Source organism: Accipiter gentilis, chromosome 8 (assembly GCF_929443795.1).
Source record: "Accipiter gentilis chromosome 8, bAccGen1.1, whole genome shotgun sequence".
NCBI classification, from domain to species: domain Eukaryota; kingdom Metazoa; phylum Chordata; class Aves; order Accipitriformes; family Accipitridae; genus Astur; species Astur gentilis.
In genome coordinates, this window is record NC_064887.1 from 36894383 (window position 1) to 36914628 (window position 20246).

General features: G+C 39.8%; 1 protein-coding gene across 2 annotated transcripts in view; it reads right to left on the reverse strand.

The window, feature by feature from the left end:
- Positions 1–20246, reverse strand: part of NOTCH2 (notch receptor 2) — an 88539-nt gene that overhangs the window by 21145 nt on the left and 47148 nt on the right. The window contains exons 9-20 of one of the 2 annotated variants that reach the window (XM_049807832.1): positions 19619–19732; positions 18328–18441; positions 14772–15005; positions 14144–14254; positions 12284–12476; positions 10577–10722; positions 9934–10053; positions 9671–9823; positions 6637–6865; positions 3997–4198; positions 1277–1430; positions 114–298 (exon numbers count right to left, since the gene is read on the reverse strand). In XM_049807832.1, the coding sequence (XP_049663789.1) occupies positions 114–298; positions 1277–1430; positions 3997–4198; positions 6637–6865; positions 9671–9823; positions 9934–10053; positions 10577–10722; positions 12284–12476; positions 14144–14254; positions 14772–15005; positions 18328–18441; positions 19619–19732 (1955 nt within the window). Of the gene's footprint in view, positions 1–113; positions 299–1276; positions 1431–3996; positions 4199–6636; positions 6866–9670; positions 9824–9933; positions 10054–10576; positions 10723–12283; positions 12477–14143; positions 14255–14771; positions 15006–15931; positions 16244–18327; positions 18442–19618; positions 19733–20246 lie in introns of those variants that run through there. The other variant, XR_007506984.1, reaches the window with a different exon arrangement.

A 20246-nucleotide genomic window follows, 5' to 3' on the forward strand; every position in this document is an offset into this window, starting at 1 on the left:
CCCTTCTTTGAAGCTATTCTACCACTTGCAAGTGTTTCTGATTTCTTTTGATTCCTTTGCATTACAATGCTTTAAATATTTACACCTCTTCCTACTAAACCACTGTGCATTACCTCGCACTGGTATCCACCCAAGTGATCCCGGCAGGTAGCACCGTTCTGGCAGGGGCTGGAGTCACACTCATCCAGCTGCACCTCGCAGTAACTGCCAGTGTAACCCACCTGGCACTGACAGTGGTGCGTGTTTCCAACATTGAGGCAATGACCAGAGTGCTGGCACAACTGGTCCACTGTGACTCCTGAAACAAAGTAAAGTAAGTAAACACGTAAAACGCACTTGCCACCAGTGTTGGTAGTGCAGTCAGGAATGAATATGGCTAGACCCAAGGAATTGGAAAGTTGGAACTCAAAAACTGAAGAGTTACTTTTTAAATTACAGTCGGCCAGAACCACAACTAGCTTCCAAATGAAGTCACTGCTCTGTCCCCTTTGGATCATCAGCATAAACACTGGCATGAAGTATTTGTATACCACTGGCTGGTAAATACACATCAGAAGTACTACTGTTGCAGTGCAAAGGTTCAATGTTTGTACTTAGAATGTCTGCAAAAGGTATGGGAGCTTGACACTCTTCTCCTTTGACATTGAATCTGCTTGTTTGGATTTCCTGGACTGAAAATGGCATGACAGTGTCCATCAGCCTGGGCTACAAGCCACCTTCCAGGAAGAAATTAATTTAAAAACCAAATATTTTATGTGTACATCATCTGAGGCAGGAAATTACTACTTTGGAGGGCCATGGTATTACTTATATAGCTAAATAGTTCACTTAGTAGCCAGTATTCTCTGTAAAAACAACTTACAAATATCATGAGTTACAAAATGCCTTTCTTGTACAAGGATATGTCTTAAACGTGGCCTGCCTGGGATTTAGCAGAAAGGCATAAACAGCTGGTGTATTTTCCAAAAAGGCAAGTCCATGTAAAACAGTATTACTGAAACTCTGAGACTTCATAAAATACTTAATTCTTCTTTTCTAATATTTTTATGGCAGAAGCTAGCTTCCTATGTCAGGAGAATCAAGAAAGCCTTGACTCCCAAATACAACCTTGCAGAGAGTTTTTTAGCTTAGAAGTGATCATGATTGACCACCTAGAGGCAAAGCTCTCTGGGATTTCCACTATATGCTGTGTTCACAGGCATATGGGGAAAGGAGTCGCAGATTAATGATGCATGGGGAAATGTTTTCAGTTAAAGCACAGAGGATGATTATTTACCCCTTTGTAAAGCTGCCACTTGACACGAGACATTGGGCACATCACAGTAAGCACCAGCCCAGCCAGATGGACAGACACATCGAGTCTGGGCTCCACTCTGAACACACGTGCCTTTATTCTTACAGGGAGCCTTGCTGCATAGATCCACAAGTGCCTGGAGAGAAAAAAACCACAACATGGTATATGGCAAGCACAGTAGGAAACACTATTTGGAGTACAAGTTCAACAAGCAAAGAAAGGAAGCTCTGCAAAACTGGTTCCATGTGCCACTGAAAAGGACAGTACTTCCCAAGTCTAAGTCAGGTGTTTCACTGACAGTCTCAAGAGCTCCTATGCCTAGGAAAGCGCAAATGTAGAGAGAAGTAAACCCCAGATAGCAGCACCATTTCAAGAGTAAGCTGATCCTCATGCCTTGCTATGCAGAGGGATCTTTGGCTGGCTGGGTCTGAGCAAATTCAGTTTTATCTCAGACTAGGCTTCTAGTCCCACATTAGTAGGAGGCTTCCAGCTATCAACAGTAACAGGTGTACCTTCTTCTCCCAAACTCCCCCCAATCTCCACTGCTTTTTGAGGATGACAGATGCGTCTCACATTTTGATCTTTGCTTTTCCTTTTTGTCATTAGCTCACTATACCTGCTTTTGGCCCCATTTGCTCTGGTATGGTCTCACCGAGTTCTCCTGTCTTCTGAGATTCAACTGAAACCCCACAACTGTTTTACGAACTGAAGATGGGCCCAAGTATACTGCTTTAATTGATTCCTTATATAAAAAAACAGTTTCTAAACAAAGAGACTAAAACTGAGTAAATCATCATATGAAAGTGGAGTGAGGACCAAAAATAACTGTGTGACCTAATATAAACCAGCCACTAACCATCATTTCCTTTTTGAGCACTTAGTCTTCAAAGTAATAGAGCCATTTGATTGATTTCAAACTGACTTGAGGGAAGGATGAGGTTTTTAAAGCGAGTAGTACTGAATTTTGGCTGTAAAATGCAATTTCAATTGCAGAAAGTTCTGCTTTTCAGATGCAAACTGTGTCCTCACAAAGATTAAAGTAGAAAAATCTGTGCTTTCACAGGCAACCAAAAAGTGTCTTGGAATTAAGTTTTATCACATGTAGTTGAGCGTGAAGAAGAAAAACACTGAGCCTCTTGCTTCTGCATTTGTAATGAGTAGCTGACTATTTTACATGCAAATTCTATAACTTATGAATCATTGTCTGATTTTGTGCTGCTTATTTAGCTTTGCTAATTAGGTCAAGCCAGTTTACCACTAAGACAAGAACTACAGTGTAGCTGTAATCTATAAATCTCTACAATACAGCTTTGAATAGCACTTATAAATTTAGAAAGGTCTGATTCCATGTAAAAAATGAGTAATACATTATGATCAAGCTTCTCTGAACATAAAGCAGACTTTCTGAGAATCCACAACATTTAATTTAGGGACAGGAACATTAATCCTTTTCTCAAGTAAAAACAAAGCAAACATAACAGAAGAGGAACTACTGAACTTCACACTACTGTACGATCATTCTCAATGCTAATTCTCCCGATGAGGTTTAAGTGGTGTGCCCAGAATGCATAATAAGGGTAGCAGAGGGGTTGCTTTTTTATATCACTTCATTACTTTGCATTCACTTCCTCCATTAGCAATACCTAGAAGCAGACCTGACAATTTAATGTCTAGCAACATACTTCTGGAAAAGCACCTCCCCCGCTGCCACTAAAATATTCTTCTAACACCCACTGCTTTACAAAGACACATTGGCATGAAAGACAATTGCAAAATTCTTACAAAACTGTAGTGTTTTCCAGTAGTTTAAGAAATTCACAGATTTATTTTTTTTAAAAATGGCAGCACTCAGACTGCTTATGAAGGAAGCCAAATAAGTATTTACTGTTCCAAAGCTATAAACAGTCTCAAATCATTCTTGCTGTTTTGATAAGCATAGAATAAAAAGGAAAAACTGATTTGAAAAGTTAAATCAGCATTCTGTTTCCACTGTGATATGCCAAGTTTTAAGTTTTTAATAGGTACTAGTCAGTCGTTTACAGTATGGGTTTGCAGCTCCTACACTCAACTGTGGAAAACTGTAAGTTGCCTGAACTTAAGTCTGCAAGTAAGACTACAGCTTTTTATTGAGGTTGTGAACAGGACAATCATGTTGGTTACTGCCTGAAAAAATTTTCTGACTTCTTATGGAAAAAAATCTACAATCAACCCAGAATAACTAAACCTCCCTGTAAACAAATAAACCAGTTAAATCAAGGTCCTGCTGATCAAACTGATATTCTGCTTTTTGTTTTGTGTGTGTTTGGCATTCTTTTAATGCAGGACTCTGCCTTCAATCAGGACAATTTTATGCTTCAAATGAAATGCAGCCATTTTCAAAGTTAACAGCTGTTTTTCATTTAAGAAGAAAACTAATCTAGAAGGTTCCAATGACACCTGTCCTCATAAATAATGAGCATTTTTCTCCTCCTTGCAAATAGACACTTTAGATTTCCAGAGTTGTGAACAGGGGCACCTGCTCTGTCAGACAGAGGCACTGGACTTATTCTTCCCACGGCTAATGAGCCAGCCACCTCTTACCAGAACTGAAGGAACAAGAGCTCTGCCATGTTTGGTACCCCACATCTAACCCAGTCACTTCTGCTGTTGGACAGTTCAAACAACAGTGCCCCATGAAAAACGGGCTAGAAAATGTCACTCACCTGACAGTTCTTGCCAGTATAACCTAAAGGACATATACATCGATATGTGCCTAGGCTGTCCACGCAAGAGCCTTTGTTCAAGCAAGGATGTGAATCACACTCATTAATTTCTGTGAGGCAGAAGGGTCCTGTAAACCCCACTGGACACTGGCAAGTAAAGGAATTGATCCCATCCACACAAGTCCCTCCATTGAAACAGGAGCTGCAAGAGAGTGTCAACAAAGGCAAGCTGAGACAAAATGCAATTAACTCACAGCCAAAACAGCACATAAACATTACTGTAATGAGACAGAAAACCAGGTTACAGGATCTTCTGACCACTGGTAAGTTCCTGCTAAAGAAGCATAAATCGGATAACAGCAATTCAAGGGAACTCCAGCTCACCCTCCAGCTCAGTCTTTTACCTTGGCAGGGAAACAAAGTAAAGCAGGGTTTCAATGAATCATAAGTGATGGAGGTAACTTATTTAATGAAATTTTCCCAGCTTCAATGTGACCACAAACAGTACTGTACCAGGTAGGCGTGTGGCTTGCTCAATCTGATAAATTTTATACAAATTTTATTACAAATTACAATTGTATCACAAATTATGAGAAACAAAACAATTTGCCTTTTTTTGAAGCTTCAAAGGAGTCACAGGTATGTTTTCTCAAGGAAAAAGTTCATGTAACATGCAAAACACAAGCATGTTCTTCACTGAAATCATGTGAAAGTATTGGTATTGCTAAATCCCTTCCCTCTCTTCTCACGAGAAACTTAAGTCCTTGATTTATAAAACTACTCATACATGCCCCAGCAGAATTCAGATCAAAGGAATTATTCCCCCCCCCTGCCCCAATCTTCCGATTGTAAGAAATTCTGCCAGATTAGGTGTCCTATGGAGAAGTGACTGGGAAAGTTAGAAGTGATGCTTCATGCAAAATTGCCTGCCAGTAAACTCCTGCTCCTCTGAAAACAACCCTAGATCAGACTCAAGATAATCAGTTTGATAAAGTACACAAAATGAATTCATGCTTGTTAACTGTTTTGTGCACTGTCAAAGAGTACTTCCATGACAGAAGCCACTTGAACTTCCAGTGCAAGTTTTAAGTATCTAAATTCTGACTGTGATTACAGCAGACATGTCAACAGTAACCTGTTTATCAGAGATGTTCCTGTGCCTTGTGGGCTGAATTCTGTTTTACAGGGAGCAGAAACTGCTGTTTACATTCATGGCAAAACAAGGAAGAGAAGACAGAGAAACTGCCAATGACTTGGCACGTTGCACTGAAATCAGGTACCCATCTCCAAAAGAAAATGCCACTCTCTCATAGGCAGCTTCTCACACAAGACACAGAAGAATTATTTGAACTGAATTCAAATTAGCCAACCATCATGGTGCTCTTAAGTATAGCTCAGTAAATTTTGGTTGGGAACATGTGACTGGTTTAGCTTGGCAGAGCATTGAAAACTGCTACATCCTTCATACCTGCAAGACTGGTTTCTGTCCTAACTGATAACGAAAACAAAACCAGGATGAACCTCAAGGAAGAACCAGGCATTCTGCTAAAGCAGCCAACATAATTCACTTGATTAAACAACTGTTGGGCCAATTAAACACACCCTCAACAGTGACACAATCCTGTTCTTAAGCAAAAGATGTTAAAATTCTTCCTCCCCCACAAATGCAATTTTATAAAAGATAAGAAAGATTTTTTCTTTGTGTGCAGAACACACATGAGAATACCAAGAACTTCGCATTTAGGCACCTTATTTGTTTCTGGTAACTAGATCAGAAAAGACTGGGGTTTAATTTTTTTTTTTTTTTTTTTTTTTTTAACTATTTCAAGCTTTACTAGAAATTACTTCCATTTGAGAATCTGAAGTTACTTACATCAATCCTAACAAAGCTTAAAATAAATATGCAGGCAAATGATGGATACACAGGGTTAACTCTCAAAGAGCATTTAAAACTACCAAGTGAACCATTTATGTAAGCACCAGCTGTTGAGCATTTTAACTCAGTTCCACACCTCCCCCTTAGAACTACCTCAGGTTTTATCTCAGCACTGCTAAACCACATCCAATTTGTGAGCATTAAAAGATCTCTGATGATCAAACCTTTCCAGCAATGAATTTGTGGATTTAGTGTTCCTCCTGGTTGCTTCTTCATATTATTTGCAGTCAATAATTCAACTCGGGGCTAATTTAATTTTCCTGCCTTTCTGAGGGTTGGCTATCGCTTCCATTTTTGCAGCTTTTGTATTTCTCAACACATTAACTGTTCATAACCAATCAATTATTTCCCCTCCCCTATATGATAAAGGTCTTATAAAAATAGAAATTATTTATGTTTTAATAAGCTAGCATGTGTTACTGTCTTAACGTTTGTTAAACACTATCACATTCCTTCTGTAATGGAACTAAGCTTCTAACTAGTTGTGCAGAGTGAAGGCCAACTTCGACAGGCAACTGCCTTTCAGCTGATATCCTGCACAAGGTAAGCAAGTTTTCCTTGCATGAATCACAAGTATGTCTCAGGGACAAAGGCAGGAAAACAGATCCACATCGTTAAAAACTGCTTCTGGGAAGGACTGACTTCAAGCCATGAGCACACATTGTGTGGCTCCTTAGTGCAGCAGCACAGTGAAGATAGCTCACCTCTCAGTGCATTCATCGATGTTGTTCTCGCAGTTCGTTCCCTCGAACCCAGGCTGACACTTGCACGTGTAGCTGTTGACGTAGTGGGTGCACGTGCCTCCATTCCTGCATGGTTCACTCAGACATTCATTGGTATCTGTTTGACATTTATCTCCATGAAATCCAGGTAGGCAGATGCATGAGAAAGAGTTTATCCCATCCACACATGAAGCTCCATTTTGGCAGGGATCTAAGACAGAAGCATTACAGTAAGTGTTAAAATGGATAACACTCAAAGGCCAGGCCTACCATAGTAGCTTTTAGGAAAAAAAGTATCACATAGCCCAGAGTGTGACAGACTACTGACAAGTTTTTCTGAGCCACTTTATGGAAGAGATAATCACAAAGCATTATCAATAATGAATTCACAAGAAGGTGTGGATCAAGACCAAGCTTCAAGGTCTAAAGGTTCCTCTGCTGGGATTTGTTCAACCAAAACCAACAAAACCAGACCCAGTCTCTTGGTTTAAAATTCAAACTCTGCTTTTTTTGACAAACGCCTACTGATAAAGACAATACAAACAGCACAGCAACTGTTTCTTCTTCCTTACCAAGTCTTATTCATAAAAGAACTTGACCCGTTCTCTCTTTTCCAGATACTGCTCAACACAGGAGAGAACTCGCGTGCTTAATTTTAAGCATGAAAGCAATCCAGTCAAATCAAATGTGTATGTTTATATTAGTATATATATGAGCACTTAAGCATTACTGAGCACTTAGCATTTTTCCCAGTATTAAAGGCTGATTGGGGAAAGGCTGGCAGAAAAGCTGACAAATTCATACACCACCTCCTCACCTCTGCATTTCTTGATATTTTCTTTATCCCTACCATGGTCTTGCTACTTGTGTGTCACCATTTTTTGGTCTAAGCCACCCCCTACTAATGTATTCCTTCTGCTTCCACAAGTACCAATCTGCCTGAAAGATCTCTGCCATTCAGTAGTTTCTTCCTGCTTTGCTCCTTCCACTAGTGGATTTAAGACCCGCATTCCTCTGTCGGATACTGCCTCTGAAGCCAGATTCCTTTTCCACTCTGCATTCCCTAGACCAAAAGCCTACCTATATGAAGGCAGGGTGGGAAATTGGGAGAGGGGAGGAAAAGGGTAGACAGGAAGGGGGATGAAAAAAAGGTCATGGAGCAGGCTTTTTTGGTCTATGACTACCTTTAAGTACTACTAAAATACAAACTTTAAAATTTAACACCAAAAATTTGCAGTTCAACATAAATACAAGATCATTCTGTTCACTGGAAAATTAAGAAAACAGATGTGAAAGGTAATTAAAGCTCATTTATCGACTGAGAAGTATGCTCACATGATAAAAATTTGTGTTAAGAGACACACCTGCATCCATTTAAAGGTCATCTGACTACTGCAGAGAAAAAGCACATTCAAAGTGAGACCCCTGGCAGCTGTAAAATGTTGTGTCTGTGGCAGCCAGCCATTTATGACTGAAGCCAAAAGCTGCGCATTAATTTTCTGTGCTGCACATTTACTGACAGAAAAAGGAGACTTGAGTATCAACTTTTCAATAAGTTCTTGTTGTTGGAGGGTTTGTTTGCTTCATAGATTAAAGACATTTGGCTCAAACCGTGGAAGGTTTTTGTTATGCTAAATGAAATCAGCTGCAGCAGTAATTGGAAATTCTTCAACCTCATGGGTGTGCTGCCTAACAGACAACATGGCATGAATCTCACAGCTCTCAGAAGACTTAGGAGTAGAGAGAGATCTCCCAGCTGTTCAAGAGAGAAAGATGAGTGCTTTAAAAACATTTTTTCTTTTCAGACACCCACATAAAAACTAACAGGACAAGCAATGATTTTGTTGGCTTCAGTAAGCAAAGCTCTGAGTCAATGCACCAATGTGACTTTTTTTGTACTGTACCTGTTTGCTCAGAAAGAGGCAATCAAAAGCTCAGGCTAAGCCAGATGTCTTAGAAGTTCTTTCAGCATTGCTGCTGTGGGGTCTCCCACAGTAACTTTTGCTAATAGACTTGTTTGGATCCTTCTCTACAGCAGCCACAACTTTATATTTTTTTCAATGTAAAACACAACTCTCAAAATTCATACCTAAAACCTTTAAGACTTAGGTATGTTTTTAAGCTATTCTAATAAAAAAAAATTGAAGTTTGTTGTTTTGTTTGGGGTTTTTGTTTTGTTGTTGTTTTTTTTTTTAAAGAGCCAGCCAATTAAAAAATTACAACATTGTGAACTCCTCCAAGGTTTGATAAAGCACTTTCCAAATAGTAATAGATGAACTCTTAAACACATGACGCTTCTCAGGAGACTCTGATTTTTATCTGATGATGATAAAGAACATGCCCAGGGTGAAAAATAAGTTACTATGTATTTAGTTTCCCTTGTAAATAGCAGTTTCAAGGGCATGAAAGTAACATTTGCTTTCTTGTAATTTAAACAATTTCAGTACTCATCAGTATATGTGCTGTCCTCCTGCAACTGATAACTATTCCAGAACAGAGTGCCTTCCTGCTACCTAATTTGCTTTCAAATATGGATTAACTGGAATAGCAACAGGACCCACTCCTTCCAGAATATTCATGTCAGACAGAGACACTTCAGGAAAGACTGCTATATCCCAGATTCCCACCACACCTCAATCAAGCTTAATGTTGAAATACAGGTAAGGCCTGCAGTGTTACTTTAACTTGTTGTATTAAAATTTCAGGCAAATATAATTCTTCATTCAACAGTGCTCCTTGTTCAATTATGTAAACTCTAAGGACCTTTTCAAGTTAGGAATCTGGGAACAACTCCTGCTATCAGTTAAAACACGGTAGTCCATTACTAGCAGCTGAATGTGATGGCTTTGACTGCTTCAAACTTGCAAGTCTTACAAAGCTGAGGTCTGGGTTTTTTTCTTTTTGGTAAGGGATTATAAAAGAACTTCCAGTGTCTGTCAAATAGCAGTCATCAATAGTACAGCAAAATTATTTCTAGGAAAAAATGGAAAACACAGAACAATCTGCCCATACTCACTTGAAAGACAGTCATCAATGTTACTGTCACAGTCTCCTCCAGTGAAGCCTGGCCGACATTCACACAGGTAACTGCCTTGAATATTATGGCACAGAGCATGATTTTTGCAGGGCTTTGAGAGACACTCATCAATATCCACTGTACATCTCTCCCCTGAAACACAGAGAGTCCAGAAGTAAGACCCCTCATAAGGCAACGGTCAAAAGGCTCAATGCCAATACTGCTCAGCATTGAAAGTACAGTATATTCCCCAGCCACATTACCTTCCCAGCCAGGGGCACATTGGCAGGTGTAACCTTCAGAGTCAGGAGATTCTTGGCAAATTCCCGAGTTCTCACAAGGATCAGGAGAACAAGGAGCAACCACTACCTGGCAGTTCACACCTGGAGAGCAGAAGGGGAAAAACCAGGACAGTGTGCTGCTAAGAGCTTGGTGCTGCTCGGAAGAATGAATAAAGAGATTGTAACTTGCGTGATTATCCTACACAGCAGTGGACAGCATTTCTGTATTTGAAAAATCTCAGCAGAAGAAAAACAAGATCAGAGCACTCCTCATGGGCTCAGTGGGTACAAGCAGAAAGCAGCCATAGTAATTCTGAGTTTAATGCCCCTTCAATTCTCAGTACATTTATATATCTCAGTCTAACTTTCTTACAAAGAAAATTAAGCTCAGCTACCACCAAAACATTTCTTAATGAGTCCAAACAAGGCTTAGATATGGTCTTACTAAGTATTCTACTGCTGTATCATGTCTACATGAGCTGACTGTAATTTAACTTCATACAAGCATCGCATTTCCCTCTGGATTCCTATTTCCATGAAGTTTACTGAAAAGATTAAAATGGCACTAAGGGAGCAATGAAGTTGAAAGGAAAAAGAGAACAGAAACTTCTCTCTGAATTTTCACCTTTGAATCCTTTCCTACAGGTACATCTATATCCATTCAACAGATCTTCACAAGTTCCTCCGTTCTGGCATGGGTTTGATTTACATTCATTCCCTTCTGTTGAACAGTAATCTCCTATCCAGCCTGGGTCGCAGACACACTTGTACCTTTAAAGGCAAAACCAGCAGTAATTTTAGAACATTCTGAAATAACTCCTCTACCAGTTTCTCCTGCAGATTAGTTTTGGAGAGAAAACCAAAAGACCTCTTTTTAGGAGAGCCCTAAGTTACATTTAGATTGCTTACCCCAGCTGTATAGTTCTGAAGATACTGAAAATAAACCCTCCCTTAAAACCACACTTCCCTCCATCACAGTTTTCACAAAGCACTCAGTCAACCAGCAATGTGTTTCTGCTTTGATAAGACCATCTCAACATATTCAAAGACAGAAAAAAAAGATTAAAAAAAGTGGAGGGGAACAATAGGTTCCAAAGATAACTAGACTGATTTAATACAAAGTAGTGGTTACAAATGAAAACAGCTGGCTGGGAGCAGGAGCAATCTTCTCCATCATGTTTCAAAATATGAAGTAAAGCAGCACTCCACCCATATGACGTAGAGCCAAGGACTCAGTGAACCACCCTGGACTCAAGCCATGCAACACACACACTGGCCTCCTTCCCTGCCATGCAAACAAGACTTATTTTATCTGGCACCGAGCGTAAGGTATACATGGGCATAAATATGAATGCAGGTGACAGATGATGGACAAGATGAACCAAAACATTTGTTTTCCAAGCTTACATGGAGGCTGAATTAGCAATAAAGGCAGCCTTCCTGCCAGCTCCAAGGAAAGTGCTGAATCCTGCCCGATAAAGCTACCCGCCGTGGCAAATCACTTCCTTGCGCAACTGCTGACAACACTTTCCAGGACGCAGCACACATCTTGGAGGCAATGTTATTCCACGTACAGTTGGGAAGTTTAACAAACACAAGCCCTACCTCCCCAAACTTGTTGACTCCATAGGCCCTGCATTCCCAGACTTATCATTACCAAAAAGAGGTCTGATTCAGAGCTCCTGAAATCAGCATTTGGTCTTTCTGGATGGGAAGATTCAGAAGCAACTACTGCCATCAGAATAGCCGGAAAGAGCTTTCCTTTTTTCTCTCAGGCATGCAACAATGTGACTAAAGCTGAAGAAATCTCAGCCTTGGCCAAACTGTTCTAAGTCAATTATCGCTCTATCTCCAAGTGTCAAAAGTTGTCTGCCTGTTCCTTAATACACAGTATTTGGGTAGCAAGAACAGCACTAGCCAAGTCTCCACACTCAACATTTTAGAGTTTGATGGAATAGATAGATAGCTGCTGCTCCCCAAAGATTCAATTTGGAACAATCTCTTTATTTTAATTGCATTCACTCGACTTACTTGAATTGCCAAACCCTCCCTCTAGACGGTGGCAGTCCACCATGTGCTACACGTCCATGCAAAGACAGCAAAGAATACAATGCAGGACAGAAAAACCTATGTTGAAACAGCACAGACTGCAGCTGGTGACTAAAGGTCTACACCTTACTGTAATTATGTCATGGGCAGCACGTAAGTCTGGATCCTAATCTGAGAAATCAGAGAAAAATCAGAAACCTCAAGTCAAGATGGAACGCTGGGCAAAGCAAGGAGGAAAGTATAGAAGGTAGCAGGTAAGTTTAATGTGACAATAAGTACTTACCCACTAGCAATATGTGTGCAGTTGCCATGTACACAGGGATTACTAAGACACCCATCTGCCTGTGACTGACAGTGAGGATGATGGTAACCTTCAGGACATACACACCGAAAGCCATTGACTTCATTTATACATGTTCCACCATTATGACAGGGGCTGGATGTGCATTCATCAATGTCCACATTACAACGTGGGCCTAGAAGAAAAAGCAATACTTATTGAGTAGTATTTCTTATAAGAACATTTGCTTTGTATGTCTGTGAGAACATACATTGAGGCACAACTCAGTAAAGCCAATGCAGCAGGACAGAGCTTGCATGCCTCTGTGCTTTAACTGAAGTCAAGAGAAGCATTTTTAAAAGATGCAGCACCTTTCTGTGCCTGGAAAACACACTCAACAAGTATTTACAAACCACTCAAGAATCTCAACAGAATTCCACTACAAATCACTGGTTAATATTGATTAGGAAGGCAAAAATCACTCAACTATATCATGCTTGGAACAAACCTCTTGAGCTCCACTTGTCATAGCCCTGCTCTTCTGCTTTGAAAGTACCTACCCTTTGAACAACCAGTACTGCCATAATGTCTGCAGTAAATATAATTCTGGTTGTTTATTGCACAAAAGATTCTCTAAAAACCACCATTTCCTGTTTTTGCCTGCCTCTGATTACGACTGCAAGATCCTTGAAGTAGTGACCATACGATCTTGTGAGGCTGGAAAGCTAAACAAAGTGAACATTGCAGTAAGTTGAAAGCATTTTTAACATAAGGCAAGGACGAAGTAACGAGACCCCAGGCAAGCCATCTCTTTAAATACTGGAATATGCAAATTTATCATATTACTGAATTATTTTAACAGCATAACAGTAAGAAGTCCAGTAGGATAACAAATATGGTATGCCAGCAACAAAGAAGACTGAAAGGCAAAAGTTATCAGGATCATGCCTCTTACTGTTCTGGGGACTAAAGTACCACCATGCCAGAGCCAAAGGAAGGAAGGAGCATCAGAAATTTAGAAAGACGCCAAGACAAAAGCACAAAACACATGAAACCTCTTAGTGCTATTTCTAATGCATTTCAGATCAATTCTAATTAGAATCATTCAGTAATAAACAGTAACAAACATGATGAGAAAACTGTTATAAACAGTACCACACTGTCTTACAACAATTATTTTACGAGCGTATTACCCTACATGGCTCAAAACATATTAAGTCCGTTATAAACAGTGTTGAGATCTGCTTTAGTCATCAGAAATAGTCCTGATATAGATCTACAGCTCTAAGCATGGGTCCAAAAGTGCCTAAGAGCTTATTTTTTCAGCCCTACTTTTACTGTATTAGTTAAGTCTTTATAATTTAAAAAGAAAACAGAACAGACCACACTATGAAAGAGAAGTACTGAAAAAAGCAGGTTATTCAGTTGGAGACTTAAGAGTGGAGAGCAGCTCATTAGAACACTGAGTTAATGCTTTGCTTTCACAGAAAGGGAAACACTGTTCATGGTCAAAGCACCAGGTACTGTCTAATCAAACACCTATCTATATTGTCCACAATCTCTCTGTCCCTGGACAGAAGCTGTAAATAATAAACCAAAGTCACATGGGGTTTTTTGTCATAAAACCAAGAACCATGAATTGGACGTAATTACCTAAAAAGAATGGCATTTCACAGCACAGATTAGGCCATCTTTCTGCTTGGTAGAACTTGCTGTAATGCAAGACGCTGAGATTCAAAGATTAGAAGGATTTACCAAGATACTAACTGAATCCCTTGCAGTCAGTATGCAAAGAACAGCTCCCTTAGCTACCCAGATAACTATTTTCAAAACACCTCAAAGCTATTGGGTAGCTGACTTTACCTGTAAATCCAGGTTTGCAAGCACAATTGTAGCGATTAATGCCATCAATACAGTCCCCGTGAATGCATGGGTTACTTGCACAGTCATCGAAGTTATTTTCACAGTTCACTCCTGGAAAAAATAGTTAGAAGAATAAGGAGGCCAAATCTTGCAAAGAAGACAAAAAAACCTATTTCCCAGAAATAGCTAAATTAAGAACCCCACCTGCTTCAAAGTTACACACGCACTGGGGCAACTGAAACAGGCGATGATGCAGCAGCACTGCAATACCAAGGAATATCACCCGAGTCACTGGGTGCTGACTGAGTATGACCCTGAACTTGTACTGAATGTTTCAACAAAAGAATAAACCATTTTGAACACCATGCCTATTTTTTTTCCTGCATGCTCGAATTTTGGGAGTAAAGAGGAGGTAAATTCTTCCAAGACCAGCTGCAGTACCAGTGAGGGTTAGGCAATCTACACAAACACACCAAAATTCAGTAAATAAAAGTAACATGAAAATGATACTCTCATACCACAAATTTATCTCTGTATGCAAATTTAGCACACACCAGAGCACATGTAGGAAATAATAAAATACTCAAATTCTGTTAGAATCCAATCCTTCCACTTGTGCTTTGTGTACCTGAAGTGCCCAGCAAACAGTTGCATTGGTAGCTATTCACCAAATCAATGCAGCGCCCTTGATGGAGGCAAGGATTGCTGTGGCATTCGTCTATCTGCTCGCTGCATATGGCACCCATGTAGCCAGGATTGCATATACATGTGTATGAATCAATTCCATCTTGACATTCTCCATGGTGGCAAGGATCAGGATCACAGTTGTTGATATTCTCCTCACACAGAAGGCCAGTAAAACCTAAGGAAAAATGATGAACAGGAGTAATTAAGAAGTTAACTGGTATGATGCTACAGTGAATATAATACAAATATAGAAAGAATCGTATTAAGAATCAGCAAAGTGGCGGACAGCACAAAGGGTAACTGGGCACCTGAACTGCTGCCCATTTTCCAGCCCTGGAAAACAACACTCCTCCACTGCTCACAGCATTACAGAACAACATCTTGCATGGAGAATCCCAGCATTGGAAGTGGTTACCTTCAGTTTATTCAGAACAGTAGCAATGAGAGGAAACATGTAAACCTCCATGAGAAATATTTACTCACATCAGTATAAACTATCTGAAGGCACTCTCCTGTCATTACTTCCTCTACACAATACTAAGGGGATTGACTTTTTCAGTGTGAGGAATTACTACAAAGATGCTGCAGAAACCTTCCCAAGTGAACTCCCTTGGCTCACATCAAAGCTTCTGCAGCTCTGCTTTTTCAAAAGTTTCTTGCCCCTCTCATTGGGAGGAAACCTTTCAGTAACTCCAGTCAAGCACCAACTGCAAATTTATGAAAGACTGCATGCAACCTCTTCAGTTAGGAGCAATGAAACAAGCAGCAATTTGGCCTGTTTCATTCTGCTTCAGCTGGGAAACATCCTGAGCAAGAGAGGGACAGAATCTATTCACCAGAAGGGCTAAAACAATGGTTCAGGAAGGTCAGAGCAGCAACCAATTCCCTCAAGAGCCCTGTTTTCCATGATGGAGCTGAATTACATGAAACAGGGACAATTTAAAATAAATGGTTTTCAGAGATGAGGTTTTGGAGCAACAGTTCAAACTGCCTTCCAGCAGCTGGAGATTAGGAAGGTAGAACTTCAAATTTCAAACACCAACTGGAGACTGATACAAACCAGGCTGCAGGGAATTTCAACAGCTGAAGAGTGATTCTCACCTGAGTATTATAAGTGGATAACAGGCTCCCCATTTTTCATACAGGTTTGTGGTTATTTCTCTGGTCAAACATACCAGGTGACGGCTAACATTTCCAAGTTCTGCGAACGTATGCATGGATGAATGGGTGTGGAAGTAGGTGGGGAGAGGGAAGGGAAGCTAGTTAGAGAGATGGATATAAAAAGATGTTAGGGAAGGAAGAAAAACAAACCAGTAAGAGGACGAACAGTGGCAAAAAAAAAAACGAGGACAGAGGCAAAGAAAAGAGGAAAGACCTAAGACAACTTAAGAAAAGAAAAGCTATGATCTACCGCTGGGAAGGAGAAGTGGAATAATGCCAGAGGGAAAGAAAAGACAAAAAGCAAGCAGTAAATAGAGCTATCTGTACAGCATTTGGCCAAACATTTTGCAGTTTTCAATCACTTCGGCAGCTGGTGATTACCATTCAGGGAACACATATCACTCAAAATAGGAGATTAATAGAGCAAGAACATACCCAAACATTATTTTCCAATAACTGACCTGTCCCAATGATGAATTCCATATTTCAGTCTTATAGAAGGCTGTCAATATTAAATATAATACTTAGCATACATTAATTCAAAAAATTAGTACCTTGCACTGAACCACATGAAGATCAGGTATCTTTATCAATCTCTTAACTGAACATACCTTACTGAGATATGATTTCCCTCTTTACAGACGAGAGTTAGACTAGAAAAAACCCACTTGAATATAGAACATAAAAATGCCTCAGACAGGATGGAAAAAAGCCCTAGCACAGAGTCTCTCTTCCATTTTCAGCCAAAGTACTAACCAAGGATTTTACCAAGAGCTGCTGCTTCAGTAACATATATTTGGTTGCCTTCAGCCTGTTCCTTGAAAATGCTGCATACATCATGTGCCTTCATGGAAGCAGTAGTCTTCCCTCCTCATCTGGGAAACCTAGGATTTCTGTACTTTGGTGGTTCCAGCAGTTTCGTACCCAAATTCAGAATACGCTTTTCAAGGTGCAGCTCTCCACACTATCCTCCACTACATAACCCAAAACCCTCCTAGGCCCAATAAGCTCTGCAGTCTCAGTGAATGAAAGCAACCAGACCACACACCAGCTTAAGAAAGACTTTCTAAGATAGTTTCTAAGTTTGGAGAAGGTTTGAGCTGCTGCTTCTTTTTGCAAGTGTGAGCTTATTCTGTCACATGCTGTAATCAAAAGGAAAATTCTGTAAATAATTATTCCTCTCCTGATTAGAACTACTGCATTCCCCTACTTCCAACAAATTCATTGTTTCTTCAAGCGCTTTTGGGAAGGGGGACAGGGTGTGTGTGAAAAGACTGGGGAAGAATTTTTAGGCTAATCTCTGCTATATTCTGTCCACTGTAGAATAAATTAGAGAAGTCGAATTTGCCTTAACAATTTGATTACTGGAATGATTCAAAATGAGAAAAATTATACATAAGTCTAGCCAACCTAACAACACATTTCTGGGACAAAGGTAGCTCCAGGAATTGTTCAGCCTCTTCCCTAGTGGAAGAGCTAAAGCCAATGCATTCCACGCCTGAATCTGCACCACAAACAATGCATCAGGCACCATTAACTGAAAGCAACCAAAAGTCTTTCCTTACTGAGAATTAGAGTGTAACTGCTCTGAACTCTCTTATTTGACCAGATGTAAAAATTAAGATAAAATATATCTACATCACTCTTAGAGGTCTGAAGATAAGAAAAGCCCATAATTAAACCTGATGTTTCTAAATGTGTAATTAACCAAGCAGTAAAGGAATTCAGCACATTCAAAAAAAAAACCAAACCACCTCAGTTCCATCCACAGCTCTGTCAAAATTTCTGTACGATGCTTGACAAATCATTTTAACTACATTCTGGCAGGCAGCTACTGTGTGGTGGGCACAATTTTTACTGCATTTCAATCTTCCAGTTTTGACATAAAATAGCCTGATGCAACAGAAATCAGAATTCACAGTAGTACTGCTCTGTTCATCTCTTGTTCTTCAACTGTATACTATCTAATCTGGCTTGGAAGAAACAACGGTAAGCCACAGATAAAGGGCTTCACACTGCTGTTTTTCCACTCATGGATTCCATAGTCAATATGAAAGAAGCTGTCACCCTCTGGGAAGCAAGAGATGAGGCTGAAAGAGGGATGCCAGAACTCGCATTAACTGTGAACTTACTGCTGTCACAAGTGAAAGGCTTTCTGTACTTAAATACTACTTCTCTGCCTCAAAGGAGTAGACAAAGCTTCACAACAAACAAGCAGCATTTCAGAGGAAGAAAGAAAGAAAGAAAGAAAGAACACTGACCCTTCTTTGACCACCCCTTTATGTATTTAGGTTACATGCGATCTCCAGTCCAGGGGCTCTGAACACAAGACTAACCTGTGGCGCACTGGCACTCATAGCCATTGGGATGGTCAATACATTTGGCTCCATTGAGACATGGAGTGCTGGAGCAGTCATCTATATCAATCTGACACACGGCACCGCTGAATCCTGAAAGGCAGAAAGAAGATGAAAATCCAGAAGTAATTTGAAGTAGTTAATCTAAACAGCTGCACTGTCAGGAATTATTTATTAGCAAATCCTTAAAACCACCCAAATATAAGCTCAGTAAATCTAAACTCAATTGCATCACTAAGCACACACACCACACCCTGGGTGGACTGGTTCCTCATCCAAACCACCAGCCAAAACACAGTTTCTACCCTCCAGGTCAAAGGACCCTCAGCTTGAAAACTGAGATGGCCAAGTCAAACAGAAATAAAGCTGATGGAGCACAAGTGGTGTCCACTACTGGACAGTATGCCTGTCTATAAAACCGAGAGGCCACCAATAAAAACTTTCAAGCAATCAAAGCACGTAATTTAAAATGAAACAATAATACATACATCACTAGAGCCTTCAGACTAGAATTACTACAGCAGTGTGGAATGTGGTACAATACAGCACTGTATCTTTCAATACACTTATTGAAATAGTTAATGAACTATCAACAGGTTATGTCAGATTATGCAGATCCCTAGGCACTTCAATAAAAAAAATAAAAATTGCCAGGAATGTTTCTTGGAGGAAGGAACCAAAGGAGGAGCCAGAACTTCATTAGTCAATAAGAAGGGATGCAGAGCAGGCTTTTGTTAAGTATATTCTGAACTCAAAGCATCCTGTAGGCCATCACAAGTGACATCTACCCTTATAGCTAACATTGATCCCTCAGCTCAGCATTTATCCTTCTTTTCTAAAGAGAAGACCCAATCCACCTCCCTCCTCATACAAGCAACATAAACTACACTGATGCAAAAATGGCTTCTGCCTACAAACCTCAGAAAAAGACAAAAAGCATGCAGAGGCTCTGATTTTTAAAATGTATTTATAATTACTCATCTATATCTCACTATCCCACAATAACAGAAGTTCATGCTGCCAACTACCATTTAAGATGAGACGTCCAACCATATATTTCTCAACACTCACTCAGTTACAGGCACAATACTATTGCAACCAATATATGTCTATTCTTATTAACCAGTGATTGCAATTCACTCATTCATACAGATGCTGCACTAAGACAACAGAAACTCACAAGAAACATACCACCCGCAATCTCTCACTGGTTATCTATGCAGTTCTTGGTAAGGTGAAGCAGAAAAAGCTTCCAGAAATAAATACTTACCAGGAGGACAGACACAGAGGAAGCGGTTGACTTTATCAAGACACTCTCCGTTGTTCACACAGGGATTACTTAGACACTCATCAATATCTTCCTCACAGTGAACACCTTTAAAACCTGTTTAAAAAAAATAAAAATAAGAAAGAAGAGGTGACTGAAGGCCTTAGAAAGTGCCCTTGAAAGTATAACTGCCTCTTATACCAGCCCTGAAAGTCTAAGCCTAGTTTCATTGCAAGTTTGCAGTTTGGACAGAACCTACAAGGTAAGAATATACACCAGAGGTTAAAAAGGGATGTTGAATGTGTATTTTCACCATTGATGAACGTGCTCACTTAATCAGCAGTAACAGGAGAAGTTTGTGCTGAATTCACATCTAAAGTTTTCTTCCACTTGATAAGAAGGGGTTATGTTTTAACACTTTGGAAAATACCAATAAATTTGGGTATGCACCAATATAAGGTAAAAGGTAAAGAAACAAACACAGATGATAATTTTAGCTCAAGGCTTTTTAGCTAATGACAGGGTAAAAGAAAAACATTAAGAAGGGTGAAATACTTGGGACTAGAGTTCCAGCTTTCAAAACAGATTAGATATTAATAAAAACTCATTCTAGTTTTCATCGTATCATTTC